The sequence below is a fragment of the Ceratotherium simum genome, chromosome 38 (genome assembly GCF_057802395.1).
Source record: "Ceratotherium simum simum isolate JZ-2026a chromosome 38, ASM5780239v1, whole genome shotgun sequence".
Taxonomy (NCBI): Eukaryota; Metazoa; Chordata; class Mammalia; order Perissodactyla; family Rhinocerotidae; genus Ceratotherium; species Ceratotherium simum.
In genome coordinates this window covers 10,983,389-11,007,425 of record NC_141937.1, presented here as the reverse complement: position 1 = coordinate 11,007,425, position 24,037 = coordinate 10,983,389, and the positions used below count along the sequence as shown (strand labels likewise).

The following is a 24,037-nucleotide window of genomic DNA, read 5'->3' as shown; positions in this document are numbered from 1 at the left end:
GAGTGATTAGATGATGATCAAAGCGAACTTTTCGTTAAGTGCTATTTGATTCTCATAACATCCATCTGCTCTCATTATTACAGTCACTTGATCCAGGAGGAAGCTGAGGCACAGAGAGGCTAAGACACTGGCCTAAGCATCCACAGCCAGTACGTGGGGGACTTAAATTCAGCCTTGGTAGTCTTGCCCAAGTCCAGGTTCTTAGTTTCTCTTTCTCCCCGGATATGGAGGAAAAAGCAATCCAGGAGTCCTAACATTTCTAGCCTAGTGGCAGTTGCTCCCATCAAAGGATGGAGGAACTTGTTCTTTCTATGTTTGTGCTCCCGAAGGTTCTGTTTTATGCTCTATTCTCATCTCATTCTGCATGCTTTACTATGATAAGCTCAGTCACCCACTCCCACAAACTCAACTCGCATCTAATCGCCCACGACTCCACGTTCTTCAGTCTTGAGGACAGGTACCCTGACCTGAACTTCCCGATGCCAGCTGGCTGTCTCCTCCTGGGTGTACCACAAGCATATCAAAGTAAACAGCCCCAAACCAAACTCATTAGTTGCTAGTTCATGACATAACCCATGCTATTCTTCAGCCTACCAACCTGAAAACTGAGGTGTCATCTTGACCACTCTCACATACGGCCATTATCTTCTTAGAACTAGAACCATATGAAAATCTCATTAGGTCCCTTAAGTGTTTTCTTCCCCCCCCCCCCCCCCCGCCTTTTTCTTCTGGCATGCATGCATGCATGAAGAAATACATACAGTAGTCCCCCCTTATCCACAGGGGATGGCTGAAACCACGGATACGAACCCTATATATACTATGTTTTTTTCCTATATATACATACCTATGATAATGTTTAATTTATAAATTAGGCACAATAAGATACGAACAATATAAAATAGAACAATTATAATATATTGTAATAAAAGTTACCGTAGATCTTAGCAACCTCAGCATACAATTTTTTTTTCTTTCCTTAAGTCAAGAACTTGCACCTTTGCACTTAAAGGAAGCACTTTATGGCTTCTCTTTGGCATATCTGAATTGCCAGCATCACTACTCTTGTACTTTGGGGCCATTATTAAGTAAAATAAGGGTTACTTGAACATAAGCACTGCGATACTGCGACAGTCGATCTGATAAGCACATGGGCTACTAAGGGACTAACAGGTGACTAACAGGCGGATAGTGTATACAGTGTGGATCCCCTGGACAAAGGGACGATTCATACTGGGGGAGGGGAGACAGAGCAGGAAGGTATGCAATTTCATCATGCTACTCAGAATGGCACCCAATTTAAAACTTATGAATTGTTTATTTCTGGAATTTTCCATTTAGTATTTTTGAACTGTGGATAAGAGGGGACTACTGTACATACATAAATACCTACCTACCTATCAACCAACTGGCAATATTTGGAGGACTAAAAAGCAGCAAAAAGACCAAAAAGTAGCTTGAGAGGGACAGGAGGAGAAAGAAGGTAGAGAATTTCAGGAGGGAGGGAATCGTGATATATAATAAGAAATTTGCTCTTAAGGTAATGTCAAGTATTTGTGATTTTAAAAAACTTTTAAATAAAATTGAAAACCATTCAGCAAAGTATGTTTTTAGGAAAATTAGTAATAGTCAGAAAATAAATGGGTTGAATATAATTTTTTTTTTTTTTTTTTTGGTGAGGAAGTTTAGCCCTGAGCTAACATCTGTTGCCAATCCTCCTCTTTTTGCTGAGGAAGATTGGCCCTGGGCTAACATCTGTGCCCATCTTCCTCTACTTTATATGGGACGCCTGCCACAGCATGGCCTGACAAGCGACGAGTTGGTCTGCGCCCAGGATCCGAACCTGCGAACCCCGGGCCACAAAGCTGAGCACGTGAACTTAACCACTATCCCACCAGGCCGGCCCCTGAATATAAAGTTTGAACTTCTCCTCGCTGATGAAGAATTGACGTAAAGTGGATTTGAATGGTTCTCTTTATTTTTTCTATTTAACCTTTTGTAGATAGCATCATTTTATATGTTACTCTTTTACACCCCAATACAACTTCAGTGCTTCATAAGAGATACAATTTAAAATTAAAAAATAAAAGGTACGTGGGGAAATCTTTTCATTGGAAAAGTGTTGTATAACCACATAATTGTAAATTGGGACCTAAATAGATAATTAATCTAAAATAAATTTAATAAGCATCATCTTTTTTTATCAACCCAAACTTTAAAATTTGAATAAGCGTTTGTAAATGTTTGAATTCTTAGTGTATATGCCACCATGCATGTTTTTCTGTTATTGATATTGTTGGTACTATAAATAGTAGGTAAAGTTGAATGAAAAATGGTATCATATAAACAACAATGAAGCCTAATTTTAGCCATTTCTCTTACTCAGAGAGTCAAAATATTACATAGTGATGATTTAAAACTCTTAACAGTTTCCTCAAAATTATGTTTGTTTCTGTGATTTTTTCCGTGTCTTTTTCCTCAAAGCATTGTTACCTCCCTCCACATAACTCGTTTATAATTCAAAAAATTCGTTTTTTAAATTGGTGTTATGTGAGTTTATGCTGTATTTTCTTTTGCTGATCTATTTGATGCCTTAATTTTCTTCCAAAAAAGAAATAATCTGGCATTTGTAGCTATAAACTATGTATAACCTTAATGGGTGACAAAAATGTTGCTTATTTGTAGAATTTGATAATGAAATTAGATACATATTTTGGAAAGCTAAAACTTTAAACTTTTGCCCTAAAAGACGTGCTAAGGATGATCTTTTAGAGGCAGCAGATGGCTGTTGAGTGCTGAGCTGGGGTCCCTTCCCTGCTGGTCCCTCCTTGCCCCTGGGACCATCTCCTTGTCTTTCTCTGGCTCGGATCTAGCTTGCTCATCCTACTTCTCCTTCCTTGCTGGCCGGCCTGCCTGCCAGCTTCTGAGTTAATCATTCATCACCTTAAACAGTATCTATTTTTATTCCTTGCCAGAGACTGGCCTTGGGAGAGTATTGAGTATTTGAAGGAGAGATGACCCCCTTCTACCCACCAGCCCTGATATTACTGTTTTCATTTTTTGGTACAGTAAAAACAACTCTGCATTTGTTTCTTTCGTTTTCATAACCAAGATGTGTTTTGACACATCCAGTGATCTGCTTTGGCCCTCAATTAGGAAGAAACAGACAAATGTTTAGGAAGAAAGTATAAAAAAGAAACCTGAAAGGGTGGGGGGGGGTGAATGGATAAATGATTAAGCGAGCCCCGGGAATCACGGAGTCGCTGCTGGCAGCCGGCGTGGACGAGGCTCCGCGGAGGAGCGGGCAGGGCGGCCGGGGCGAGGTTGTGCAACAAAGCTCCGGGAGGCGAGCTCCCAGCAGGCCGTGCGCCGTGGCCCCGCCCCTCCCTCCCCTCCCCCGCACGTAGGCTGCGTGTGGCCTGAGCGGGGAGTCCTCCAGCCTGACTAGCGAGCCGGGCCCGGCCCTCCGTGGCCATTTTCCCCGGGAGGGGGCGGCCCCTGGGCCGTTTCTCTCCGGCCGCCTCCCTGGAGCTTTCCGCCAGCCTGAAAATCCGCACCTGGGCAGGAGGTGCCAAGTGCGCTGTCAGACGGGGTTTCGAAAAGTTTCTGCTGATACAGCTTAATAGCTTCATAAAGCACCCCGGCTGGACTGACGGAGGCCAAGAGCCTCTTTCCTGTGCCAGTTCTAGCCACAGTTCACCCGAAATTGCTTCGTTTGCCCCCTAACCTGCTCCTCCTCCCGTGTGGCGTGCCAAAATCCGAGTTTGCTCCTCCTTCCTTTGGTGCGTCTCTTTTCTCCCCTTCTCCTCCCCCCCCAAAGAAACACTACCCCCAACTTCCAGGGCTGGATGAGTTGCAACTCGTTTTGCGTAATTAAAACGAGTGCCTGATGGTGGAAAAGCACAGAAAGAGCAGGGGAGGAAGGACGCGGGGTCGGGGCCGAGCCCAGGCCTCCAAACACCGGGCGGGGCCCCCGGCAGGGCCAGGCCGGGAGCAGGGCGGGGGCGGGGCTCTGGGCCTGGCTGCCAAGGATGGGGTGGCGCCGGCGGGCGGGGGGCGTGGTCAGAGATCAACGTCGTTACAGAAGCTGGGCGGGGCCAGCAGGCGGGGGCGGGGCCAGCAGGCGGGGGCGGGGTCAGAGCTCTAATCAGCCCCGTTGACAAAAATAGGGCAGGGCCAGTGAGCGAGGGGCGGGGTTGCAGAGCCGGGGCGGGGTCAGAGCTCAGCGCCTAGTCCGCCAAACACAAGGCCTGAAGCCCAGCCTGCCAGAGCTCAGCAGGACTGGCTGGTGAGGGGCGGGGCGGGGCGGCCGCCGCATTGGCTGCTTCCTGGGCTGGGAGCTGCCAGGAGCCTGACCAGCCGAGGCTGGGGTATCAGACAGGCACTTGGTTTCCGTTTGTGTAATAACTCCTTCTTGGAACCAAATACATGCTCGTCAACCTTCCTTGGCGGGAAAACCAACTCACAACATTTTTAAAGAGCCTGAGAAAAGTCTAAGCTTGTAAAATTTCATCTCCTCCTGTTTGTGCTCTTCTCTTCTTCATTAATGCTAAGAGTCTTTCGGAACATTGCCTTTCTGCTTTTCAGCCTCTCTCTGTCATGAAGACTTCGAAATCACTGGGTATTCTCCTTGGTCACCTTCTGTAGGAGTTTTAAGTAGAATGTTGCAAGCCAGACACCTGACATTTTCAAGTAAGCTAAACGACACATAAAACCATAGTAGATTAATTAAAACGTGCATTTAGTGCAACTAATAGTAATCCACTATAGCCACTTGGTTTTTCAACTTCTTTTATTCCACTCTATGGACCATATAATTTCTGAAGTCTGTTTACTCTGTTGTTGATACTGCTTACAGTAAATAGCTTACTACTTGGTACATGGGAGTTCTGTTTCTTCTCTGTCACACTCAGATCAACTTGATTTTAGAATTCTGGAAATTTAATTGATGATCTATTATGAGATAGTTTTAAGTTAGTATATCAATATTGATGTAAAGGCAGAATCTAAGAAATGAGTGTTTTGAAGAATATGAAAGAAGTGGTCTTGAATGAGTTCTGAATATAACGTTCCTCTGTTTGCTTTTATGCCTTATAATGTTATAATGGGTGCAGTGCAGATGAATATGCATAGTATTTTCACTCTTGACGTGTATACAACGAGATTTTATAAAAATAATAGATTATAGCAAGGACATTTCTAACCTTGATCATTGTTGCTTGCTTATGACACTTGCCAGTTCCATTTGAAATTTAGTTATAGCCAAAATTATTTCAGTGTTTTGTTAAAAGGGGTGAGTCATATACCAGGATATACTATTGTCCTCCCACCCCTCCTCATGTTATAGTGAGTATGAAGAGCAAATGCAGTGTTAGTGTAAACCCTCATTGGTGACCATCAGTGGGCCAAGATTAGCAGCTCTTTTTAGGTTTTGAGCTACAATCTTGTACAATAGTGGTTCAGTTGATTCAGGTCAGTGAGTTTGGGGTTGACAACCTTTTAACTCCCTAGCTTTGTGAATATTGAATTAATGGAAAGGCTTAATTTTCTGTTTCTCGCAGAAATATGTATAATTGGAAAAGAAAACAGTACAAACTCTTGCACACAAGCTCATGGTATTTGAAAACGGTATAACATAAATAAAAAACACTTTCACCTCTTATCCTTCCAGCAGATTCTGTGGTTACATGGACACTCCCCAACCTCATTGATGAAAATGCATCTGAAATTATAGGTACATCAAGCTTTGCTTAGGAGTGACCGTTCGAATGTTATCTGGAAATGAGATCTCATGATATGAGGTTCCTACACTCTCCCAGGGTTTTCAAAGGGAATCTTGAAGTAAATAATAGATTTAAGTGAGATCTTAAGCAAATCTCTGATTTGTCTAATTTTGCATTTAAATTGTAGGTAGGGCCAAGATACACACACATATGTGAACAGGCATTAGTGATCTCAGAGGTCATTTTGACTTTCAACTTTTACCCATTTCCCCATTTTTTTAAATAGTGAATTTGTATTAATTATTGGTAACCACTCTCCCATTTTTATTTTTAATAAAGTATGACATTGAGCTCATGTTTCATATGAGTACATTTATCTGCCTGTGCACTGAACTTGAGAACTTCTTTCTGGAGGAAAAATTTGTTTTACAACATTTTACTTAAACAGTTCTAAAGTACTGCTCTGTGGACCCTTGGTGTGGTTCTTTCCACCATGAACACAGTGATCTGCAGTTTAACTGTTTCAGCAACCGAGGTAACTTTCATCCCAAACACTGTTTGTATTCCTGTCAATAAAATGATTTGAAGCAAGATCTTCATGTGCTTAAGCTTTTGAATATCAGTGGCTGAGATTTCCCATGTCTGGACCAGGATTTCTCAACCATCGGAACCATTGGTACCATTGACATTTCTCAACCATTGGTACCACTGACATTCTGGCCCCGGTAATTCATTGTTGTAAAGAGGCCGTCGTGTGTATTGTAGTACTTACCCACTAGATACCAGGAGCAAACCCCATCCTATTCCCCAATTGTGATGACCAAAAACGTGTCTAGACATTGCCACATGTCCCCTGGACTGGGGAGGGAGGGACAGGTGCAAAATTGTTCCTAGTTGAGAACCACTGGTCTAGACAAAAATTAAATCCATTGGAAATCCTTGACCAAAGTTGTTTATAAACTCTTGGTAAAATGTGACATAAATGAATGTTTCTGCTAAGTAGCTAGTTTCTTTTTGAGTTTGGTTGTACGTTGTTTATTTCAGAAACTTCATTTTTGGTTAAATAGCTGTAAAGAATTTGTATAAACAAAACTGAGTCTACTTAATATAAAAATGTTGAAAGGGCCTAGTGGGAGTAGATGTTTCAGACATTAAAAATCAAGCTTTTCAACCTTGAGACTGTATTTTAAACTTTTTGCTGCTTTCTAAATAGAAAGTAGTTTCATGGTATAAGTTCAGTAACTCTGAATTTTCTCCTACGTCTCCTGGACTTCTTGGGGCTGACTTACCAAACAAATATATAAATATGTAGTCCTTTAATAAGAGGGTTTTTTTTTTTTTAAGATTTGAATTTTAAAAATTGAACTTTAAAATTTCTGAGATGTATTTGAAGGTACTATTGTGAAGAGGTAAGTGTCATGCTTCAGATCTGAAGGTTGTATAATACTTCCTTGTCTGAACTTGTACGTATTACTTTAACTTCAGTGTTGGCTGTAGTTTTCATCTGAAACTTGTATAATGTTTTCGTGTCTGAACCTGTACATACTACTTTAACTTTAGTGTTGGCTGTAGTTTTAATTTTAAGTTGATTTGCTGGTTTTCATGTTGAAGTTCAAATTTATGTGCAATTGTGTTAAATAACAAAGATTTTCATTTGACACATGATCCTTTTCTAGCTTCAAAAAATAACCTATAGTAGTTTCTTCCTGACCAAAAAATTTCAGAAACCTCAAACCCCTCCTAGAAGAAAAATCTAGCAATTCTCAAATCATGCGGAAATCTCTGGAAATTATCAACTGAAAATTTCAACTCTGTGATTGAGGTCACTTTATCAAAACAAAAAAAAGGATGTACTATACGATGAAAATCAAAGACATTTTGAGGATAAGAAACCATGGAGTTTTTTAAAATTCTTGTCTATATATTTGGAAAAGGTAACATTTTCTGAGTACTGTGGGTTACTATGTTGTTAAATGCAAGACACGATAATATGTAAACAATCGTATTCTAACAGAATCTTAGAACATTTCTAACAGAACATCTCCAGCACCCCAAAAAGTTTCCCTTTGCCCCTTCATAGTCACCCCCTCCCTCCACACCCAGCTCCTGGCAACCACTCATCTGTTTTCTTTCCCTGTAGTTTTGCCTTTGCCAGAATGTCATAGAAATGGAACCCTACAGTAGGTAACCTTTTGAGTCTAGCTTCTTTTACTTACCATAATACATCTGAGAGTCATCCATGTCATTGCCTGTAGTATCCATAGTTAACTCCTCTTGTATTGGTGAGTAGTCTTCCATTGTACGCATGTCCATAGTTTTGTTTATCCATTCACCAATTGATAGACAGTTGGCTTGGTTGCGGTTTCTGACAATTATGAATAAAACCTCTATAAACATTCTCATACAGGGGGTCACGTGAACGTATTTTCATTTCTCTTGAGTAAATACGTAGATACGGGATTTCTGGATCATGTGGTAAGACTACTTTCACCTTATCAGAACTTGGCAAACTCCTTCCCAAAGTGGTTGTATTATTTTGCTGCAATAGATCATTTAAAAAAATCAGTCGTCATATTTGAATCCCATGTGTTTATACAAATTACATTTTTCTTTTGTCACATAACACTGCTGTCTATGGTGGAGCCAGAGGATTCCTCCTTGGTAATTGATTCATCAGGGGAGCACTGCCATCATATGTCACTGGTATTTTAGAAAGTGACTTTATTATTTCATGTCAAGACCTGCCCCTTGATATGAAGGAGTTTTTCTTACTGAAGCAGTTACAAACGAGTGTCACTAACCAGCTGTGCCTTCTTCCTCCTTTGGGTCAGTCTTTGTTCCATCGCTGTGCCGTGTCGGGTTTCTGTTTGTCGCTTCCACGTGTCTTCAGACACCGCGCTCTTAAATGAGCACATGAGTGTTTGCAATTATCTCCCTGACTTTTTTTGGTACTAAAGTGCCCCTCTCTTGAATTATCAACATTTTTCAACTGTTCAAGACTAGAGATTCTTCATAGATGAGGCCTTTATGGCCCTTTATTCTAGAAGATGAATATTGAACACTCTGGAACTCAAATTGACGTTAAAATAAATTCAGTAACAACGCTTTTTCACACAACTAATACCTATTTTTGAAGGCTTCCTTTTTTTCTTGTACAGTTTTTTTTAGAAGATATGCTTATTTTGGAGAGAGGGAGAGGGGCAGAGTGAAATAGTGGTGTGCTGACAGTGAGCTGCCTTGAAAACGTCAACTCTTTTTTCTGAAATTGCCTCTTCCAGAACTTCCTGTGCTCGCCTCTAGTTTCCTTCACACCCTCACACTCTTGGTTTCACATTTTGGTTATTGTTGCCTTGGCAGATATGGCTGTCTTCACAGTTTCTGTGAGAGAACAGAGTGGGTGACAGCATTGGTGTGGGGCCGGCTTGGTTTACGTTCTTTGGACCCGTAGCTCTTGAGGGAGCTATGAAAAGAATTAAAAAGTGGTTGTCTTCCCTAGAGACTTCTTTCTTTGTTTCGCTATTATTAGTTTACCTGATTAAATAGATAGATTCTTCAAAGTAAGTCCCAACTAAAACAAGAATCAGTTTTAAGGTAAAAGGTAAAGTTTTGTGGTTAAATTTAAGTGTAACTGACTTTACATTCTTTTTCTCTCTTTTATTGAGTTGTCTTTCCATTCCCATTTGATAATCAAGATAGTTCTAAACAATTTAAACTTTGAAAGGACTTAAAGATACATTGTGATAAAAGTCTGACGGTAACCGCCTTGCTAACATTTTTTTGTGTGTGAGGAAGGTCGGCCCTGAGCTAACATCCATGCTAATCCTCCTCTTTTTGCTGAGGAAGACCGGCTCTGAGCTAACATCTATTACCAATCCTCCTCCTTTTCTTTCCCCAAAGCCCCAGTACATAGTTGTATGTCATACTTGCACAGCCTTCTAGTTGCTGTATGTGGGACGTGGCCTCAGCATGGCTGGAGAAGCGGTGCGTCGGTGCGTGCCCGGGATCCCAACCCGGGCCGCCAGCAGCGGAGCACGAACACTTAACCGCTAAGCCACAGGGCCGGCCCCTTGCTAGCATTTTTAAAACCAATCTATTTTGGTAGAAGTATTTTAGGGTAAAACAGAAATTTTTTTCATCTGTCATTTTTCTTACATGCAGACCCTGCTGACAGAGTTGGGGGGACTGGGACGTGTGGACAGGGGAGAGGGCAGCAGGAAAAAAGCCAATGACACGTAATCAAATTAATAACGTACAAAGGACATTTTTCAGCAGTAATAGAAGTTTAACTCGTTGAATTAAAAACATTAAAAATGTATTTGTTTTTAAAACACCTTTTTATTCTCATCTGGTCAGCTAAAATCATCTTTGTGGCACTTCCCACCCTTTGACACAGTGATTAACTTTTACATGGCCTTTATCCGTGGATCTCCACACCCTGTCTGTCTACTACTGTACCTCTTCTGTCTAATGATTTGATAACAACTTTCAACTGGCTTTTTTGAGCTGACGTTAATGGTGTGTGGGACTCGGGGAGGGATTTAAGTATGGTCAAATAGTACTTTAGCTAAATTTTCAACTTGTAGTACCTTAGGAGATTTATTCAGTTATTTTTAAAATACAGTTTTCTTCTTTATGAAATGTAATTAAAATTAGAAAAAAGAGTTTATATTATTGGCTTACGTTTTTAGAGCATTTGGATTTATCAAGCTGTAGTATAATAAATTTGTAAATATAGTGTAGTAGATTTGATAAGGTTTTTATATCAATTTGTATATGAATGAGTAGATATTTGGGTAAACAGGGAAGTATTGCTTAAAATAGCATTGAATTATAACAATTCACAATGAGTATGACACAGTGGAAGATGAGATAGTATGTAGTATTATCTCAGTTTTTGTAAAGTTTACTACCACCTACTTGGTATTCAGAAATTTTTAAAAGTCCCTCACTGCCTGGACATCCGTAGCTTTTATATTTTCCTTCATGAAACCTCCTAGAACTTACAAATAAGTATAGAAAATCTTAGTAAGAACTAGATGTTAACTTGAAGTATACGGAAAAAGCAATCACTTAGAAAGGATAATGTGATGAATAAATATTAGTGTTTTCCTATACATACATTTCCTACTTTAATAATATATGATTTAGAGAAAGATCTAAAGTAAATATGATAGAATTACTTTCTTTTATTGAAAGTATGATCTGTTTTCAAAAGTTTTGTTTACAAATTTACATTATTTGTATACACGTGTTGCGTTAGAAAAGCCAGATGAAATCATGAATAGATACATGTATTTTGGTCTATATTTTTCATGATTCCTTAGCCAAATTTCTTGATAACACTGGAAGTATAGAAATGAGTAACTTTTGTACATGTGATTTCTTTAGGTATAGGGTTCTGAATGCCCCCACTTCTATGAACATGTCAGTGATGTCACCGATGGAGTTACACTGGGGCTCCTGTTCCCTTGTGCCTCAGGGAGAGACCATCTATGGAGTAGGCCTGGTACTGTGACCACATGAGCCGTCTGAGAGCCAGAATTTTTCTGTAGCGTTTGGGCCCGTCAGTATCCTTCACAGTGATGGCCTGCAAAATGGGCTGGGCTTCCTTACCATCTGCTGTGCTGTAGTCAAGAAGCCTAAATACAAAGCTCAAATTTTCCTGAAATTTATTTAAAAAAATTAAGTCTGGAAGGATTGTGGGCTGTATGTGTTCTTTATAAAATATTTACTGTGGTTATTTCTTGGTATAATACAATTCTAAAAGAATCATTGCATTTCAATTCAGAAATAGGGAGAAAAGATCTATCTTTGAGCAACATACTTCCTTCATTGCCATCAATTTAAAAAACCTAATCTTTTTAAAGGAGTTTAAGGTTTATTTTTGGCTAGAGAGAGAAGTGCATCAAATGCATATATATCATCATGAAATACAGTAAAACTGGTTTTTGGTTTGGTTTTGGGTTTGTTTTTTAATAACACTAGTATGTAATGCAAGTGTGTATACCATCAGCTAAATGGTACATAAGACTTATTAGGTAGAGCATGTTTTAAATCTTATTATATCTACACCTGTGACGTAATGAGCTGTGTCAAATTTGGGTTCATAAACATGTATTTATGTTTTTATTGTTGGTGTTATAGTCCTCAGTGCATTCGTTCACATGCACTGATTTGTTCCCTCAACAGTTATTTATTGAGCTCCTGCTCTGTGTCAGGCACCCTTCTAGGTAAGAAGCCTTCAACAGTGAATCAAACAGGCAAGGGCCCTGCTCCTGTGAAGTTTACATTTAAGTGAAGGGATAAACAAGCAAATATCTGGTGGTAATACGGGAGAGGGAGGGGGTTCTCTGAGGAGGCGACTTTTAAACTGAGGTATAAGTGATATGAAGGGAGCAGTAATAGGAAAATCTGGTGGCAGGTGTTCCAAGCAGCAGGAACAGCAGTGCAAAGGCACTGAGGTGAGAAAGGGCCATTTTGAGGAAGAGAGAGGAAGCCAGTGTGGCTGAAGCATTGCTCATGGAGGGAGAGTGGTAGGACTGGGTGTTAGTGGGGCAAGCAGGAGCCATGCTGTTGAGCTTCTTGTGGACCACAGTAAAGAACTGTGATAGAATTTTATGGTCTTGGAGTTGCAAATAGGGAGTGGAGCTGGAGGAGGGACTTGGCTGTGTGGATACTATAAGTGCTCTCGGGATGGCTTTAGTATCATAGTGTTCTTGCCTGGAACTCTGCCGGTAGGTGTATGACACCTAGGTTGTTTTATTTGGAGTTGTACGATGCATCAGTTAGCTTTTGCTATGCAATAGACCGACCCATAACGTGGTGCCCAGAACAACCGCCATTTATTTAGCTCACCGTCCTCCCTTGTGACAATTTGGCCTGGGCCTGGGTGGTTCTGGTTTCTGCTGGGCTCATTCTCCCTTCTTCAGTCAGCTACTGATCAGCTAAGCGGCTCTGCCTCTTGGAGTTGACTGGCTCTTGGCTAGGGTGATGTGGTAACAGAACCATATGTCTCTTATCCTCCAACAAACTAGTCCGGGCTTGTTCACATGGTGGCTGGTTCACTTTCAAGAGGATGATTGGAAGTGGTGCAGTATGATTTCTGTGGCTGCATTCTGTTGATCCCAGAGCACACGTCCAACCCAGATTAAAGGAGTAGAGAAGAAGACTCCACCTTCTGATGGAAAGGGCTATAAAGTCACATTGCATAGTGGTGGCTATTTTTGCACACTCTGTTCTGCACTTAAGGTCTCTTTTCTCTGAGCCATAGCATGAGTTCATGATTACTCTGTGAACCTTAAATAAAAGTATCCTCACTCAGTTAGAGAACATAATTAGAAAGAGGGGTGTGACCACAGTGCTGACAACCTTTGTTTTAAATTTAACAGCCTAAGATGTGGAGACACAGCTAACATCCTAGTATAGAAGGTAACGTGAGCATAACACTTGCACTGAATCAATGGTCATAACATATCCATTGTTTGTCTTGAAATCATATTACATCGTATTAAGTATAACAGAAATGCTTTTTGGTTGCATACATAAAATTTATCATTATTATTTATTGGTTCCTTATGTAGGGACAAGTTTTTAGTTAATTTTAAATACATTCAGAGAATGGTGGTTCTACTCAGCAGCATTTAACGGTAGAAGGCATCATTGTGTGTTCTATTACCAGCTAATCAGACACAGAGCGGTTTCAGCAAGCTGCGTCCTTGAGCTGTCATGTGGCCTGTACATGCTAATAAGGAGAATGAGGAGAATTAATAAGTAAGAGACGAATGCTGGCAAGCTTTTACGTGTTTTTTTTCAGCATTCATTTTTTTAATGGATTATAGAAAAGTTAATACTGATAATAGAAATAATAAAAAAGAAAAAGACAAAACAACTTCATTGCTGGCTAAAATTAAAACTTGGCAACCCAGGGTGAGCTATCTGTGTGTGGGTGTGGGTGTGGGTGTGGGTGTGTGCGCGCGCGAGGGGGTGGGGCGTGGAGGGGCTTGTCCTGCAGTTTAAATTGTCATAAATCCCAGGGCATGGTTTTGGAGAGCAATTTATTTATTAATGTCTGCTTCTCCTTAATGTAGGTAAAAGTATGCTTAATGGAATAGGTTCTAGTTGGTATATTGATCTTTTTGGACCAACCAAAGCAGACACAGCAATCTTTGTAAGTAGAATAGTCTTTTTATCCCTTGGACACCAATCTAGGCAAAAATTATTTTTTCCAAGAGCATCTGAATCCTTCACAATTTACTTGTGGACAAATGTTGTAACTGCAAATTCAGTCAGGTTCTTGTTGATTATTATCAATCCCCTCCTCTCACGCCCATTTCCCTTTGGGTTGAATACCTCATTGGTCATTTTGCTTTTCCCATCCCTACCTAGAATTGGAGGCAAAATTTATATCATTTTAATTTTTCATTATGGTAAAGATATGGTATCTCTGATCACTGGAGAAAATAATGGATTATTCTGCATCACAGTTATTCAAATGGAAAATTAAAACTGAATCACCTCTCCTTGTTATTTCAAAAACGAATTACAGATGGATCAAATATTTAAATGTAAAAACAAAATAAAGTCAAATGTATTAAAAGAAAACATGAATGAATATTTTAAATATCCTGGAGTGAGGAACACATTTTCCAGCATGGCACATATTCTAGAAGGCATGGAGGAAACAAATGGATGGATTTGAATATTTATAATGTCAAATTTCTGTTTTTAATCCTACTTTTGAAATTTAACATGTTATAAGCATTTTCCTGTGTTATCAAATATTTCTTGAAAACTGAGTTTTTCGTGATTATGTAATGGTCTGTCCTATGAATATACCATACCTTATTTAACCATTTTTGTACATTTTTTTCTAATTGGTTGATGTTTCAAATAATGATGTAGTACACATACTTAATATATAAATAGTTGATCACAAATTAGATCACAGAGATAGGTTTCTCGAGCAAATAGATTGCTGGGTAAATGGGCGTGAATATGTTTGAGGCTATTGATGTATGGTGGAAAATTGCTTCTTGGAGGGCTGTTTTTACTGACATACTCATCACAAGTGTTGGGGGATCTGGTTGTACACACAAGCATTGACTACTATATTTGTAATCTTTGCTAACTTGAAAGATAAGACCTTTACTTACATTTCTACGATTATTATGAACAGTGAACAAATTTTTATGTTATTATTGGCTTATTTTGTTAACTAATTACTTTCAATTGAATAAGAAACACATGTACTTGGTGAAAAAATTTCTTCTGTTGTAAGACAAAATACAATGAAAAATAAGTTTCTCTCCCTTGAGGCAATTGCTGATGTTTCTTGCATATCTTTCCAGAAATGGTCTGAGTATATCAAGCATATAACCCACCCCCTCTTTTTTTTAAGCACAGATATTAGTTTACTGTGCACACTGTCCTGATTCTGTTCACTTAATGTGATAGAATAGAAATCTTTCCTTCTCTGCACACATAAATTCTTTTTAACAGCAGGATGGCATTCTATTGCTTGGCTGTGTGATAATTTACTAAACAGTCCCTTGTTGATGGACGTTTGGTTGATGGTTGTTTTCAGTGCTTTATTGCTACAAACAACTCTGGTAAACAACTTTGTAAATCAATATTTTTGCACTTGAGTATCAGTGGAATTGTTGCGTTAACACTTAATCAAGCGCATATAGGCTTTGACGGATACTGCCAAATTGCACTTTATTCCACTATATGTTCTCGTCATCAATGCAGGGCTGTGATTGGAGTGTCAATATAGTAATTATCAAAATTTTTAATCTTTGGTAAAATGTTTTGAGAAAAATAGAATAATGTTGGGAGTTTTGATTTGCGTTCTTTTAATTAGGAGTAAGATTCTTTATATATGATTATAAATCCTTATTTGTCACTATTTCTTTTTGTGACAGCATGATCCTGATTTTAGAAATTTTTTAAGTTAAAATGGGACATAGTTTTGGCATTGTTTTGTTTTAATGAAAGTGCTGCTGGATGTTAGTATTCTCTGCTTTAGAGGTGAAAGTAACAAGGACTTTGAAAATGTTTCCAGAAAGAGAAAATTACAACCACTTGTACTTCCAAATTCATGAATTCACATTTTCCCGATTTTCATAATGGAATGATTGGAAATTAAAGTGGTTTATTTTAATTTTGGCGGAAGTAGGGCTTATTAGGTTAATTGGGAGAGGGAGGCCAATTGAAGGTTTTGTGCTGGAGTAGAGCGCAAGATCTGTAAATGGCCTAGCTGCTGCTGAACCTTGCGGACTTGCACAGCGATTCTAGAAGTTCCCTACACATGGAATCCTTTTAGGCACTCGAGTTATCGAGTGTTGATTGTAGCATCATTTGAAATAAACGTGGTTTAATGGAAAGGGCCTTACCCTGGACTTAGGATGTCTCTGCTTTGTTAGCCTGCATTTATCCTTGACACAGTGTGCTTAGGCCCCCTTGGCAGGTCCTCTCTCCCAGGGATGCCAGGTCTGCTCCTCATCAGGGTGTTCAGAGTTATCTTTGCATTGGTTACGGCATCTGTGTGGAGAAGGAGAACATTGGGTATTATGTCCTAATTTTACATCTGACAAAACCTGCGACCTTTTTTCTTGATGATTTTGTATTACGGCCAGTTTTAAATCTCCCCAAATTAAAGTTTAAAAAGAAAAATGACACCGGGAATAATCTCTTCTGGTCGTTTCTGAATTTGAATTTATTTTTTTAATGAACATTTAGATACATTTCACCCATTGATGTTAAATACGTTAATACTCAGGTATTAATACCTAAGTGAAACTCATCACTTTTTCTCTCTTACGGCACTAATAATTATGCACACTGCCTTACATGTGGTGAGTCTTTGTTATTGAGTCAGGTAAATGCAGATTATCAGCATGCTATCCTCCCACTACATTATTACATCTTTCCACGAGAATGTACTAACTTTTTCCAGTTGTACATTCTTGTTTTAACTTAAAATTGTGACTACTTTATAGCCAATTTAAATTGGATGATGATTGTTTGCTAATAACTAAAATCCCATCAGATAAATACAAATCTACTTCTAGTTTAAATTTAGGAATTATAGGAGTTTTTTGGCTTGTGAAATATAAAATATTTATATTGTTTTCTTTTTTAAAAGATTCAAATTTCAGACAAAAGGAACAAAAATACTTAGCTGATTTCCGTTGATAGTTAAGTTTAATGACTACCACCTGAAAATTGTGTGTGACAGTTGAAGTACTCCCTCACTCCCACTAGAGGGGGATTCCTTCCAACTTAGGTAAAAATGCTTTTAGAGCCAGCGTGGAAACCTTTGTATGACATTGATCTTTCTTTTTTATTAAATTGAGTTTCATCTCACGTGTTTAAAATCAGCTGTTTTTCTGTAACTATTGAAATTAAAATCTTACAGAAACAGAAAATAATAAAGGATACTGAACTAGAGGGCATATGTATTTAAACCATAGTGCTTTTGTACAAAACATAAATATTGTTTTAAGTTGCTTTAATTAAATTGGTTAATACTTAGGAATTTCAAAACACCTCTTTGAGCCCTCCTGGAGATAGAATCTGGGTGGGAGGAGGATGAGGCTGACCCTTTGAGGTCCATCTCCTTCCTCTAACCCCCAAGTTCTGTCTTTATCTCCATCTACTGACATAGTTACATGGAGAGTTCCTAAATTCCACTTGAAAGTTTTGGTTTGCGATCATCTCAACTTGTCAAATATATTAAGGCCATATCTTTAAATAGATTTCTTTTGCAGTTGAATTTTCTTGCTACTTTGACTTTGTATAATATGTTAAGCAAATGCAGACTCACACTGGGGGTGATTTTTGCAGATTTAAACTTATAATGTATTTTAAAAATAATTGTTCATATGTTAAAATATCACATCAAGGGTGACTGTACCTAACACTGAGGTATGCAGATAGGATCTGTGTGTGTAATTCAAGAGCAATGTGACACAGTGTTTACAGTAGTTAAGATTCAGCGAATTTGTTGTTTGTGCTTTCCCCTTAACTAAAGTCTTCAATGTTGATTGGAGATGGTAATGTAAAAATATTTGAGGTTAGTAACCTAGTGTTGTGAAAGGCAGGACATAAGAAATTCAAACATACGTGAACTGCAAATAACTGTTGTGTTATTTTCCTCTTAAACTAAAACTCTATAATAAGATCATGTTTCTGAATCTAACAATTAGCTTTGGAAACCGAAGTGTAAACAGAAATGCTATCAGTGAATCTTATCGTGATTTTGTGCTATAGTTGAGCCAACATTTCAGTCCTTAGCCTAAAATCACATTTGGTATCAGTAACATATGGTTTTCATCAGAACGAGGCTGCTCGTCTTCTCCAGACCCAATTGTGCGTTTCTCTGGCTTTGTGCTCCGGTGTGGGCAGGTTCCAGGTGCTGGGTGAGCCTCACTTCCAGTAGAGCAGTTGGAGAATACAGTTTGTTTCTTCATTTCTTTTTGACCCCCTTCCTTTCATACTGGATGACAATCTCATTGAAATGATCTTCCTTTCTGCATTCCCTTCCCCCAAGGGAAGAATCTGATTTTGTTTTATAGCAAGGTACGTTGGATAGACCTATGTGCCTTCTGCTTAAACACCTACCACAAACACCTAATTTTAAAAGGTTTCAAACAAGGAAGCCAGCTAGTCTGAGACTATTGTCCTACCCCCACCCGCTTCCCCAGACACTTCAAAAATATCTATATTTGTTCTGTTGCCTTCTTTCCTTGCTCTTTTCCATCATATTTTGGTACTTTGTAGTAGTCAGAGTTAAAAGCTTTATGCACCAGACTGAATAATTATGTTTAAAAAACAGTAATTATCAATACACGTCTTGTTCCACGCAGCTTTTAAAATTCATGTTAATGAGCCCTGTCTTCTGATGCGTAAGACTGACAGGCAATTTTGAAGTTTTGCCATCATTTCACAACTTGTTGCTTAGACTCTGCCTGCCTTTTCCTGAGTGTTGCTTTCAGGAACTCTTGCTCTGCAACATTCCAGAGATTCAGGACTACCCACTCCAATGTGAGCAGGACAAGAAATTACTAGCAGCTTCACGAGCACAACGAAATTGCTTTACGAAGCATAACTTTCCTCTCACTGCCTGTCAGGAAGAGATCAAAAAGGATATGCAACACCTTGTGATTTAAGTGAGAAGGATGATTTTCATAACTTCTAGATCATTCTGAGGAACTTATACCACCACTTCAACATGATGGCAAATATATTAATTGGATAGCAGCTCGCCCTGTTATAAAAGTGGAACCTGGGGCAGTGACCTGGATTTACACCCAACTCTTGAAGACACCCACAGATCTCTTTCTTGACACCTGACATAAATCGAACACCAGTTTTCCAGAACTCTTAGTTCCAGGCCATGCCTGTGGTCTGGTGTCTGTGGCTAGACTCAAAGAAGGTTTTTGATAGTGCCTAAATTATTTTTTTCCTTGTGATTTCAGGTTGAAGTCTTGACCTCAGAAGATACCGCCTTTGGACTCAAGGTGTGTCGTCTGACGTAGCTTACTGTGCAGGTTTCATCAGCTCCCCTAGGTGGACTGGAAGGGTCAGCAGAGAGGACTTGCTTTTCTTATGAAATGCGGAGGTTCTAAAATCCTCAGAAGTTTAAGATTTCCCTTGTCTTGTGATAAAGATTAGACTGTGCTGGTGTTTTGTTTACCCTCTTTCTTTGTTGTAGAGATTATGAAAAATTGTACAGAAAACCAGGAGTTTCATTGAGTAGTAATTGACTTTTAAATTTGAATTAGCCATGGAACAGGATTTACTGAAATTTCCCTCCAGTTTGAGGGTACCAAAATATGACAGCTGAATGTTAGCAGAGTGCTGCTTTTGGTTCATAACTCGAGCTTCATTGATTTGTTATCCCTGCTTCAAATATTTATTGAATCCCTATATTCCAGTCACAACTAAATTAAATCCCAGCTGCTGCCCTTAAGTTGCTCACCATCAGTTGGTAGGTAGAGGCCTAAACAGATCAATTATCCCGAAGTGCCGTGCCTGGTCTCCATGCTGGAAATATGCAAAGGATTGTGGGGATCGAGTGGGAGGGCATTCCAGGAGGTTGATCTCTGGGCGGAGCTTGTGGTGTGGATTATATTTAGATAAGAGGAGGACAGGAGAAATGAGAGCTATTTTCAGGTGGGAGGACAACCATGAAAAAGATCAAAGGGAACTAAAAGTAAACTCTGCCTGCGTGGCAAGATCCGAGGTTGAAGAGGTTAAAGATCTGAATTTTATCCTATAGAAAATGCTAAGCTCTTAAAAGATTTTAAGCAAAGTAGTGGTTAGACTTGAAACTTAGATGATTTTGACCACTTTGTGGAGGATGTTTGCCAGAGACCAGTGAAGGGCAGTTGAGTAGATCGAGTGAGAGGTGATGTAGGCCTGAGCCAGCACAGTGGAAGAGGAAAGAAATCCTTAAGACGTAAGTCTGTAGGACCTGGTGATCCGTGATCACTGGGATATTCAGCGGGGGGAAGGCAGAGGACTGAGGATGAGACCAAGGAATAGATGATGTGTCACGCTGAGATAGAGAACACGGGGAAGAGTCACAGATTTTTCAGAATTACAATCTTCCAGACCTGTAGTTTTTATCAGATTTACTTGCTCTTTGTACATATTTGCTGGTAATTCTTAAGCTGTGAAGTGAATTGGCAAGAGGCAGTTATTAGGGGAGTCTGACTTTATTTTCACGTAGAGGTAGAGAAGTATAGTGTAGGTGCCCCCAATTACTTTCAAAGTCAGAAGTCTGGGAGAATAGTTGATGGAAACTTTAGAGCACAAGGTGTGGGTGATGACTCTGACTCCTGTATGTGCTACATCTTAGCTTAAAACTAAAAATTAGTTATTTATATTTTTTCCATCTTTTTTTTCCTGCTTTCCATTCTAGATGCTTGGCCTTTCTTAGTACGGTCTAGCAGTTGTGCTGCAGTTACAAGTGGATGACATGATAGTACCAAAATCAAATCTGTTCTGAAGTTATAAGCTTAGCAAGGTTTTACATCATAAATAAATAAAAATTAAAAGTAAAAAGATAAATTAACACTTTATTTAAATATTTGGTAAACTAATTCGAGTTTTTACCCTTAATATGTTTTACGTTTCTATGTCTGCTGAAAATTTTAATTATAAATAGAGCTAATTCAGGGTTATTTGCAATATTTCACATATGGTCATCTTCTGATTTTTCTCTTTTTACTTAATGCCCAGCATGCATGCGGAATATTCATTGCATAGTTAATAAACCTGTAGGGTCAGCTCTTGTGAACTCGTCTCCATAATCCTTCATACTGAGGATGCAGCAGGGTTGTGTAAGATTATTGTCCCAGTAGCTCTCATGGTCTGCCCTACTGTGTAAAGACTTTTTTGCATTTGTTTTATGGCTAAACTAGCAGATTGCTTTTGTAGCCTTCAATTCAATTTGCAGAAACAACTGTTTGAAATTTTTTCCCAATACTTCAGTGATTTTCAAACAATTCAATGCATTTCACTTTTGCAGATCTATACCAAAGAATTTACACATATAACTAAAAGTGAGAAATTTGAAAGTTTTTACTGCTTCGTTTTATCTGCAAGACAGCAAATATATTTTCGGCTTGCTTCTTAAAAGGTCTAGGTATTCAGTATTGGTCAGGTTTTTGAACACATTTTCACAATTGACCTTTCTTCCTGTTTTTATGCACTGGGAAACATAACTCAAGTATCTGACTCACTGGTAAGACGTTAATGACGTCATCTTGGTGGATGAGTAGGACGCTAGAGCGTGTGTCTGTCCCACGGATGTCTCTGATCCATTCAGTGATGATCTTTAATGTGCCTTTGATCTTTCTTTACTTTTTTTTTTTTTTGGCACTATCTGAATTATTCACCCCTGTGTGCTTCTCCTTCTCCTAAGTCAAACTAAAATCTACAAGCTCAATATTTACTTAAGATTGAAGCATGAATTCGTCAGTCTCACTAGAAAATGACTTAAACATGTTGGGACCCAGAGATACAAACAACCCATTTTTGTGTATGAGTGTGGTGAAACTATAACCCAGGAAAACAAGTTTGCAATCATTCACAAACATCACGACTATGATGGCTGTTTTGAGATTAATTTTTTAAACCTAATCTAATGGGAAATATCTATGCTCCTTCTACTTCACGAATCTTAATTTCACTCAAATACTGATTCATTGTTTATTAGGTATATCTCAGTCAAAGGTAACTTAGAATTCGAAATGCTAATAACTATTTCACAGTATATTAAACACTTCAACTGTTTTCCGGTGGTTCTAGTTTTTTCCTCTGAATGTAGGTAACTGATTTTCTTGAGTTTGTTTCTGTTTGGGTTTAGTGAGATGCTTAATTAATTTAAAATTCTGTGTACTTATAAAAACAAGAACTGTCGGTCAGCCCCATGGCTTAGCGGTTAAGTGCTCGGGTTCGGCCTGAGTACTGGCGGCCCAGGTTCGGATCCCGGGCGCGCACCGACACACCACTTCTCCGGCCATGCTGAGGCCACGTCCCACATACAGCAACTACAAGGATGTGCAACTATGACATACAACTATCTACTGGGGCTTTGGGGGGGGGGAAAAAAGGGAAGAGGATTGGCAATAGATGTTAGCTCAGAGCCGGTCTTTCTCAGCAAAGAGAGGAGGATTAGCATGGATGTTAGCTCAGGGCTGATCTTCCTCATAAATAAATAAATAAATAAATGAATGAATGAATGAATGAACTGCAGTGAATAAAGAGGTGCTTCAGAATAAAAAATGAACAAATATATTAGGAAAGGAAAATTCTGCAAACTGTAGAGCACTGCTCTTTGACTTCACTTCTGATCAAGACTTGAATGCATTAAAAAGTTGATAAATTCTATAGGATAATAAATCAGGAGTCCCAGGGGCAGCCAACGTGGAGTGGTTCTTTCTACAAGATAAGTGTGGCTTCTACATCATTAATGTACTAGGTAAAGCTGCCATTCATAAGGAGATAATAAAATCAGCTAAGCAAATATATATACAATTATACTGTCAAACATAGAAAAAGGCTAAAAATTTGACTTTGTGGCTTATGAGTTCTACAAAAAAAATTATAGTGGGGAAGTAAAAAAGAGGAGTGAATAAACTATCCCTGGGTCATTAAAAAAGAAAGACTATATAAACATAACTTTTCCATTAATTTCTTGAGATCTTATCAAAATCTAAAAAAATTACTAAGGCATTTCATGACCACGAATATCTTTTGCCTTCTCATTTGTTGTAGGTAGCTAGCTAAGTCAAGAATCATAAAGAAGCAAGATTTTTATTTAATCCACTCCCTATGAGTTAGGCAGTGTTGCTATTCCCCAGTATGGGGTGAAGGAATAGGAGGTCACACAGCTAATCAATAACAGAAGTGGGATACGAATCAGGAAGGTCAGCCCCAAAGCCTTTTCTCTTTTCTGAAGGTCCTAAGAACCCTCAAGGTCTGCACTGCTACCTGCCTCTTTCCTCACTGCCCATCTCATCTTAGCTGCCCTCCCCGCTCTCTCCACTCCACCCTCTTGCTAAGGCTCCAGATGACTTCCTACATCCTCACGAAGAACCATGCAGTCCTTGCATTTTACTTGCCTCTTTGCAGCATCTGCCTTAATTGGCCTCTCTTTGCTCTCTGCCTTTGGCTTCCCCAGCAGCACGCTGTGGATCCTCCTCCTGTGGGTGTGGCCTTGGTGTCTCAGACTCCTTTTCCTCTCCACGCATGTAGTGTTGCATTTCCCACCATTTCTCCTCTCTTGTATGTGCCGGGGACACCTCTTCCTCCTACTCCAGGGCCTGTTCTTAAATATCTTGCTGAATGAATGAATATGCATAAAGCCAAGACAAAGATTTAAAAGCATGTCTCTTGTTCAATATAACATATTTCCTGGGGTAAATTCTTAGTGTGCTTACTAGTTTGGCAGTAGTATAATTTGGTTACCAAAATAATTTTTAAAGACTTTTCGTTTTGAAGGGTAGGTGGACAGAAATATACGTTCTATATTACCAGTTCATTTGTTCTCCAATTCTAAATGGGCATTAGAATTCCACAAATCTAAAAATATCAGAGAAAAATGTATATGTGAGAGGTCATTTAAAATGAATGATGAGGAAAAGCAAGGGTGAGCATATGTGTTGTTCTAAAAAAGAATGAGAAGAAGAAAAATGATAAAATATAGGTCATCATAGGGGCCCACAGGTGACAAGCCTCCCCGGCCCCCAGAGGTTACCAGCCCCTGGTGGGGAGAAGACTGCCAACCTGTGCCCTCTGCC

General features: G+C 39.1%; 1 protein-coding gene across 10 annotated transcripts in view; it reads left to right on the top strand.

Moving 5' to 3' along the window:
- The window catches only part of ARID1B (AT-rich interaction domain 1B), a 412,984-nt gene that overhangs the window by 225,231 nt on the left and 163,716 nt on the right, over positions 1–24,037 (top strand). For 7 of the 10 annotated variants that reach the window (XM_087425097.1, XM_087425096.1, XM_087425095.1 and 4 more), the window contains exon 5: positions 19,205–19,246. The exons of the other annotated variants lie outside the window; for them this stretch is intronic. In XM_087425097.1, coding sequence (XP_087281223.1) covers positions 19,205–19,246 — 42 coding nt within the window. The remainder of the gene's footprint in view (positions 1–19,204; positions 19,247–24,037) is intronic. 10 annotated transcript variants of the gene reach the window in all.